Below are 9,177 nucleotides of genomic sequence, written 5' to 3' on the forward strand. Positions count from 1 at the left end.
CATGACTGGCTCCCCACTCTTTAATAACCTCCCCTCAGCTCATCTGTTTCTGAAGGCTCGGGTTACCTTTGTGCTCCCTTAACACTTTCAAGTTCAAACCCTGGCGAGCTCTTAACAAGCTTTTCAACAGGTTTAATTGGCCTCAAGTTGGAGGAGTAGGATTCCCCCACCCTGGTGATTATTGCTATACAGGGAGCGGCATTTTGAAATTGACACACCGCCCGAAGGTGTTGTTTTTGGGCCCCTCCTCCCCTGCCTACGTTCCCGATTTATCTCATCCATAAGACCCACCTCCTTCTCCTTTGATCCAGTTCCACTTAACTGCTGACTACCAAACTTCACTCCCTGGCTCCCCCATGATAGCTAACATTGTAAATTCTCTCTTCTCAGCTACTCACCTCTTCCTTTCAAAATCACCATCAACACCCCCTTCACAAAATGCTCAGCCTTGACCCGTCCTTGCAAACTACCGGCCATCTCCAACCTCCCATTTATTCTCCGAAATCTTTATTTGTGGTATTGGCTCCCAAAACTGTGCCTTTCATTCCTGTAACTCCCTGCATGAATCGTTTCAATCGAGTTTCCACACCTGCCACTAAGCTGTGTGTGTCTGTCTTTTCTACTCCTCATCCTTGGAATCTTTGGGCACTTGTAATGTGTCCACTATTACCTTTACTCAGATCAGATAGCCCGGCACAGATTGGAGCAAAACCTTAGATTCGCCTGGCTTCTATGACTCAAAAGCACCCTGGACAGCGTATTTTACTGCTGTGAGTTAAAGCTGACTTGTCCGTTTGGCTCATTACAATTAGGGAGCAATCCTGTACCTACAGCTGACTCAGAACCAGTTCTACCTAGCAGTACTGGCAAAATTGAGAGAGGTTTTTGGTCTTTCAAATTTGATCAGCTAATATGCATTGTCTAAGAATGATGTAGTAGAGCAAGTTGTGGCTTGTTTTGGAGATGATTTCAGTATGTAGCAGCAAAGCATGGAGAGTTTAACTATTGTACTTAATTGGGATATTTAACAGAATACCCAGTTGCCTGAAGCCACAGAGGCTTCCATTTCTCTGCTCCAGTTCAGTTAGGTTTCATGTTTTCATTGATCCCCTTGATATGAATTCCGTAGTAATCAATTCCCTGGACAGTTACTCAGTAAATTATGCAGTGGCAAAAGGTGGTTTATCTGTAATTTAGTCATTAAGTTCAGGGAGTATATCATGATCATTATTTGATTAAGTATTCATTGGCTTCATTTTGAGGCAGAGCAGAGGCTTCCAACAAACTTTTTATTTCGTCTTAATTGTCGTTTTAACATTAAGTCTTAGAAGTTATGCCATGTGGTATTACCATTCTCCTGTTTTATTTGTTAGTGGCCAGCTTTACTATTTTTCTCTGTATGTTTGAATGAATTCATGGGGACAGTACAAAAATAAAAATACCAGGGGCTATTTGCATATCACATTGGTGTGAGGATACCTATCAGAACTGTGGGTGTACTTACACCATATGGTCTGCAGCAGTTTAAGAAGGCAGTTTACTACTTCCTTCTCAAGGGCAGCTAGGAATGGGCAATAAATGCTGGCCTAGCCAACGGCACCCACATCCCATGAATGAATAGAAAAAAATAGTGTCCCTGACTTTGGGGCTTGCAGATTGAGATGTGATAATGAAATCTCTTTTGAGGAGAGTTAGGGATTTCATCTGTGAGCTGAGAGGTGTGTTGGTCAGGTTAATATATCAAAGGAGACCAGCTTGTTGGACTTGGTGCCTTTTTCTTAAAATTTCTTATGTTTAAAAGTTGCTTCATTCATTTTTTTCCTTCACTTTCAGTTTTAAGAATTTGTACGACCTGCGGAAGCACATTGAAACGCACAATGATGAACCTACGTACCATTGCAGCTCTGACGGATGTAACTTTAGTGCCCGTAGTGTGCAAACCCTTAAACAGCACTACAGAAGAGTACACGAGGTGGGTGACCAAGTGACAACTGACCTATGAAGTAAGGTGGGATTTCATTTACTTTCACCTCAGAGACCTGAGTTTGAACTCACTTCTGGCCAGTGGCATGGAATTCTTTCCTTACTCTTTTTATCTTTCTCTTTTCATTTCTCCCTTTGTTTTTGTCTTCCTCTGGATCTTTGTTACCAATGGAGCGTAAAATTTCTCAATTTGAAAATGATACCAAACTTGGAGGTGTGGCAGGCAGTGAGGATGAGGTCAATTGACTGCCATGGACATGAATAGGCAAACAGAATGGGCAGACAAATGGCAGATGGAATTTAATACAGAGAAGTGTGAAGTGATACATTTTGGCAGAAGGGATTGGGAGAGGAAAAATAGAATTAATGGCATAGTTCTAAAGTGTGTGCAGGGACAGAGAGACCTGGGGGTTCATGAGCATTGATCTTTGAAGCTGGTAGGCTATATTGGGAGAGGGGAAATTTGATAGAGGTGTACAACATTATGATAAGGTAGGCAAAAAAAAGCTGTTCGCATTCACTGATGAGACTAGGGGCCACAGATTTAAAATTTTGGGCAAGAGATACACTGGGGGCGGGGTGGGGCTGTTGGTTGAGTAAGAACTTTTCCATGGCAATTGATAATGAACTAGAACTGGCTGCCTATGAGAGTGGTAGAAGTGACAATGATTAATGATTTCAAAAGGAAATTGAATGAGCATTTGAGGGAAATAAACTTTCAGGGCTACAGGACAGACTAGATTGCTTTATAGAGAGCCTGCATGGTCTCGATGGGCCACACCCTATGCCATTATGACTCTATAAGCTGAAGGAAGCGTTCCTGACTCTGCAAACCTGACTTGGGAGAAAGTGCCCTGAAGCTTTGGAGGTTTGTTCCGGGGAAGCAGGTGCTAACAGAAATTGGGCCCAACGTACGCAGAAACAGTGCGGAGGCAGCCACAAGAGTTGCCGGGTACCAAGATGGGCTGATTAAAAGGTACACCCCAATGTTCTGGGACTTCATAACAGTTATAAGAAAAAGAATAAAACAAAAAGCAGCCTGCTAGCTTTCACCCCCGACACACTCTCCAAGCTCCATCCATGCCAATGCAAGCCTCCTCATTCCCCACCTACCCTCCATGGCCTCTCACCCTCTTGCCAACCCATGCCCACAACTCATCCCCATGACCCTTTATAGCCCCAATGTCAATTTCATGCTAACCCATGCTCCCTGCCCCCACATCCATCACCCTTTGCGCTTACGCCCTCGGTGCCCACTCACCCAGTATTCACCATGGGTGGACCTCCGGAATCATGGTGGGATGAAATAAAATAAAGTTCCAAGTGTCAGTTGCAATCTGCGCTATATCAAAAACAGATTATTCTCAGTGATAACATTTAGATCCCTTCAAGTACTTAATCCAGTATGAAAATATATATTTGTATCTATAGTCCCACATCAAAGACAGCTAATCTCTTTATAACCACTTGGAGCTGAGAATCAAACTGTGAACTTACAGGTCCCCCACTGTGATGATAGGTTGTGGATGCAGTCAAGCAGCAGTAACTCTTTAATGTTGGGCATGTCAACCAACAGTGAAATAGTAAGCACTGATTTTTTTTCAGCTGCAGACTGGATTTTTTTTCAAAAATTTAAATGGCTTGTGGGTTTAAATGACAACAGCTTGACAGTTCCACAAAGCTTATTCACGTTTTACAGACATTCATGTGTACTCTTAACAATCCCAAAGGGACACCTGACCTTTCTCAAGGGGTACCTGACCTCTCCCAAAGGGGCACTTGACCACTCAAAAAGGGCACCTTACCTCTCTAAATAACTCCGCCTCAAATTGCCTCAAATGTCTAAAGTCCATGAGTCGTGTTTTGGAAATCCCAGTAATGAAAATTGCTTCTGTTTGAAGCTATCTTCGCTTTTACATGTGCAGCTGTCTCCGTGAGCCATGGACGTGCAAAGTACAATCCATCCCTGTTCCCCCTCCCTGGGCAAAAATGGGAGGAGCCAGGTTCAGGGGCAGGACTTCAGGAATTGGGCCTCTGGTGGCATTTTGACTGAGGCGTGGAGCCCTTCTTTCTTTATTCAGACCTATGACTTTTTTTTCTCTGAATCTTGGTGGGTTTCCAAGTTGCAGGTCTGTGTGCAATTTTCCTGATATCATGTCACATCTGTGGACAGAATTGTGGTGTCCTTTTCTTTTCGCTATTTATAAGCAACTGTGCTGTTGATGTTGATGAGTTCAGAACACATGCTATGCAACCACTGGAACATAAATGGAGTATTATATTGACTCTTCCTAGCATGGCTGCCACATTGGGGAAGAATAGCTCCCAGGAGGCCAATATCCTTTATTTATTTAATGGCACTAGGACGGTAAAAGGAATGTTGCTTTTTATTTTCAAAACGTTTTGAAGTTAACAATATAATGGGACAATGGGTTACTGATGTGTCTCTCCTATTCAGGGAGAAACAAAGCCTCGATACAAGTGCCACATCTGCGCCAAGTGTTTTTCTTGGGCTTACACTCTAACAATGCACCTACGTAAGATGCACCAGCTGAAGTGGCCTTCTGGGCACGCACGATTCAGGTAGGACAGTATAGTTTTCCCAGAGCCAAAGGGCGTTGACTTATACCGATTATTGCTCATATTGTTTGTTCCAGTGAACTGTATATTGCCTTTAGGTGCAAAGCTAACATGTTTTGTTTTCCTCTTGTGTCCTCAATGATTCAAGAAAGTTCAAAGGGTGATTTTTAAAAGGCAGTCTGGGTGTGCGTATGTGCATGTATAGGTGTATACACATACACAGTGGCTAGATAGCATCTGAAAGAGAAAAGTTGGTTAAATCTTTGGTTGGGTGTTCTGATGAAGCATCCTGTCTCTGGTTACCACTTTCCCAGTTTGTTTCAGTTTTAACCTAACCTTAAGGCTACCATGTCTTGCTGTTCCACTTCCTACTTCTCAGATCAATTTTACTCTACTTATGATCCTAACATTGGATTGAGCAAACAGCTTACCCCACACTTAACATGAACCTGCCTGAGCAGGATTTAACCCTTCCGATTTAGACCCAGGAGAGCTATCAAGCAAGCCAAGGATTTCAGTGGTGTTTCTATGAAAAATGGATGGGGCAAAATTAGTTATACTGCAGGAAGAGAGATCCCACTTCAAATGGAGATGAGGTTTGACCATTCGGACCATTTTAGTTAATCTATCCATTATGAATTTTTTTTTGACCAAGTTACATCCAGTAGACACTGAAGCAATAACATTTCTGATGGGGTCAGGGAATCCAATTACCAAAATGAGAAACTGAAATCCTATCATTGTATAAACGACTGTATGAACAGAATGGCAAGTGAGAACTATCTAATAACCACAACAGATGCAATGTAAAGTGAGTTCAGATAGTTGGCCAGCCTGTAAACAGCTAAAATAATTTTTCACTGGGCATTGGTAGACATAGTAGGATTTCTGTCACCTTTTTGTTCCAACAAACTGATTAAGCTTTCAGAAGACACATCTTTTATCTGTGTAAACTCATCACTAAAGAGGCCCCTTAATCCTATCAGTTACTGACTACCAAAAAATTGGTTCGTTAATACCTTGATTTGCGGGAAATCACATTGCTAATGCTTAGGACTGTGTATTTAGATGCTGGCTGATACATATTGGGCAGAATAGAGGGAGCATCACTTTACACCTATCTCATAGAGCTTTACAGCACGGAAGGAGGCCCATCGGCTCATCGTGTCTGCGCTGGTCATCAAGCTCTTATCTACTGTCATCCCATTTTCCAGCACTTGGCCCATACGTAGCCTTGTATGCGATGGCATTTCAAGTTTTCATCAAAATACTTCTTAGATGCTGTGAGGGTTCCCGCCTCTACCATCCTTTCAGGCAGTGAGTTCAAGATACCCCCCCACCTTCTGGGTGAAACAATTTTCCTTCAAATCCCCTCTAAACTTCCTGCCCCTTACCTTAAATCTATGCCCCATAGTTATTGACCCCTCTACAAAGGGAAAAAGTTTCTCCCTATCTACTCTATCTATGACCCTCATAATTTTGTACACCTCAATCAGGTCCCCCCCTCCAGCCTTCTCTGCTCTAAAGAAAACAACCCCAGCCTATCTACTCTCTCTTCATAGCTGAAACACTCCAGCCCAAGCAACATCCTGGTGAATCTCCTCTGCACCCTCTCCAGTACAATTACCATCCTTCCTATAGTGTGGCGACCAGAATTGCACACAGTACTCCAGATGTGGCCTACCTAACGTTTTATACAGCTCCAACATGACTTCCCTGCTCTTATATTCAGTGCCTTGACTAATAAAGGCAAGTATTCCATATGCCTTCTTAACCATCTTATCTACCTGTCCTGCTGCCTTCAAGGATCTATGGACATGCATACCAAGGTCCCTCTGACCCTCTGTACTTCCTAGGGTCCTATCATTCATCATGTACTCCGTTGCCTTGATAGCCCTATCAAAATGCATCACCCCTCACTTTTGAGGATTAAATTCCCTTTGCCACTGTTCTGCCCATCTGACCAGCCTCCTTGCTATTTACCACACCACCAATTTCCATGTCATCTGCGAACGTACTGATCATACTTCCTACATTCGTGTCTTGATCATTAATGTACATTACAAACAGCTAGGGACCCAGCACCGAACCCTGTGGTACGCCACTGGACACAGGCTTCCAGTCACAAAAACAACCTTCGACTGTCACCCTCTGCCTCCTGCCACTAAGCCAATTTTGGATCCAATTTGCCAAATTGATCTGGATCCCATGGGCTCTTACCTTCTTGACCAGTCTCCCATGCGAGACCTTGTCAAAGATCTTACTGAAGTCCGTGCGGACTACATCAACTGCACTACCCTCATCTACACACCTAGTCACCTTGAAAAATTCAGTCCAATTTGTTAGACAGGATCTTCCTCCTGACAAAGCCATGCTGTCTACCCTTGATTAATCCTTGCCTCTCCAATGGGAGGTTAATTCTGCCCCTCAGACTTTTTTTTAGAATTTTTCCCAAACGTTTCCCTACCACTGATGTTAGAATCACTGGCCTACAGTTCCCTGGTTTATCCCTACTACCCTTCTTGAATAATGGTACCACATTAGCTGGCCTCCAATCCTCTGGCACCTCTCCTGTGGCCAGATGGGGTTTGAAAATTAATGTCAGGCCCCTGTGATCTCCTCCCTTGCCTTCCAGAGTAGCCTGGGATACTCTACTCTGATATCTACTCTGATATACCAGGTCTTCTAGTAAATGCCTGAAATTGAAAGTGTTTAATTCCTCAATTTGAAAAGTCTCATACGTGGTTGGTTCGGTGTTGCACTGGTTTAGAAAGTGACCTTTCACCTTTGCTACCTGAGTTCAGATCCAGACGGGTATAAATTCTTCTACCTTCAAGATTCCATGTGAAAGAGATTGGGCAACTTCAGTCCAGGTCAGGGTAGACAGAGCAGGGCAAGAACTAGGTTCCTTCACTGAATTTCAGATTTCCCCTTTGAGCTTTGTGTTCCGACAAGGTTGAAGAGCATTAGTGCTGTTCAATTTTTGGTACCCAAAGTAGGCAGTCTGAGTGAGCTTTGTCAGGTGAGTGCCATTTTATTCTGTGTTGAATTAAGGTTGCCCAATTCACCAACAGTGTGACTTTCTAAGCCACTTGGGTTGGATTTGAACCCAGTTCCAGAGGTGACAGGCCCATACCTAGACCACTGCACCATTCAACCACACCCCTCTTCCCTTCAAATTTAAATATTTTACATCTAATGATGAAAGTGGACCCCATACCCTTCTTTTTTGTTTTAACTGTCTAGATACAAAGAGCACGCAGATGGGTATTTGCAACTGCACATGGTTCGCTATGAAACTGTTGAACTGACGCAACAGATCATCAAGGACCTGGAGAAGAGGCGTGGACCCCGGAGGAAGGTGACGGAAGTGTGTCTCCATGCACCAGAATCCCGCCGCAAGAGTCTCTCTGCAAGATCCACCGCTGGCAAAGCAGGCAAGGAGGAGGAGGATTATCTTGCTGCTGCCACACGACTGAGGCGTGCTGGTCAGCGGGAAACCAGCAACCTGGCAGCCAAGCCCTCACCAAAGGCCCTTCAGCCAATGCAGTGTGGCTCTCCAAAGCCCCCTGAAAGGGGTGCGCAGGATGCAGAGATTTCTGGAAATGACTCCCCGGTTTACTCTGTCCTCAGTAATGTAGCCCAGTCAGCACCTGGACCTCCTGCTGCTCCTGAAAGGAATGAAGGCATCTCCTCCCTTGACCCTGTTGAAACGTTGGAGAAAGTAGCACGTGGCCTTGGGATCCAGATAATCGGATAGTCGGTTTCCGGTGGTGAATCAGTAAAACCCTGATCCCTAGTTTCTTTAAAGAAAGTTGCCTAAATAAAGCTATGGGGGGGTTGGAGTTAAAATATAACAGGGTCCTGCTGACTCTACATTACCAGAATTGAGAGGCCACCGTTTCTTGCTGCATGTTCAAGTGCTTTAGAGAACTAACAAATGAATACTGGATCAAATTCTTATTTTTGCCTTCTGCCTGTAGTTGCAGTTTGTTCTGTGAAGTGTGTTTCCAAAGCACAAGCAGGTGAACAAGGCCACCATTCCTATACTAGCCAGCTTGGAGGCTGGGCAGCAGGCCTGTGGTCCTCTTCACTGCAAACACGTGAGGCCCCAGCAAATCAGTGGAACCGAAGATAAAATAAATGCAAAGATTTCTGTGATTAGGGGAAATATGCTTAAGATCAGGGGCAGGAGTGGGTGGGGACAGTTTCACCTCTGACCTTTTCCTGTCGTTCCCTTCCTTGTGCTACACACAAAATGGGCTGAGCATGTAGCTAGTGTTGGGGGAAACCGAACTGCTGTTGAATACCAGCTCTATATGTATGGATCTATTTTCCAAACAACAATATTTTATTTTATAAACAAAAAAATATAATTCAGAGCCTTCATCCTGTTTGGTCTGGAATAATGAAAAGGTGGTCCCTGACTCTCTCTGCCTCTTTCTCTAACTGTAGACCATTGCCAATGCTGTTCTTGGCAGGAAGGAAGAGCTTGACCTGCGATTGTGTTGTTGAGATTCAGGGGATGACAGGATAGGTTCAGATGATATAGGCCTTTCCAGCCTGAAAAGCAGCCAGCAACAACCTGCATTTATGTAGCACCTTTTCAATGTA

At 43.9% G+C, this 9,177-nt stretch overlaps 1 protein-coding gene across 2 annotated transcripts in view; it reads left to right on the plus strand.

The window, feature by feature from the left end:
• The window catches only part of zgc:112083, a 30,898-nt gene extending 21,948 nt beyond the window's left edge, over positions 1-8,950 (plus strand). For both annotated transcript variants that reach the window (XM_041211995.1, XM_041211996.1), the window contains exons 8-10: positions 1,834-1,972; positions 4,442-4,566; positions 7,810-8,950. In XM_041211995.1, the coding sequence (XP_041067929.1) occupies positions 1,834-1,972; positions 4,442-4,566; positions 7,810-8,323 (778 nt within the window). In that variant the 3' untranslated portion in view covers positions 8,324-8,950. The remainder of the gene's footprint in view (positions 1-1,833; positions 1,973-4,441; positions 4,567-7,809) is intronic.
• The last annotated feature ends 227 nt before the right edge of the window (positions 8,951-9,177 follow it).

This window comes from Carcharodon carcharias, chromosome 18 (genome assembly GCF_017639515.1).
Source record: "Carcharodon carcharias isolate sCarCar2 chromosome 18, sCarCar2.pri, whole genome shotgun sequence".
In the NCBI taxonomy this organism is placed as follows: domain Eukaryota; kingdom Metazoa; phylum Chordata; class Chondrichthyes; order Lamniformes; family Lamnidae; genus Carcharodon; species Carcharodon carcharias.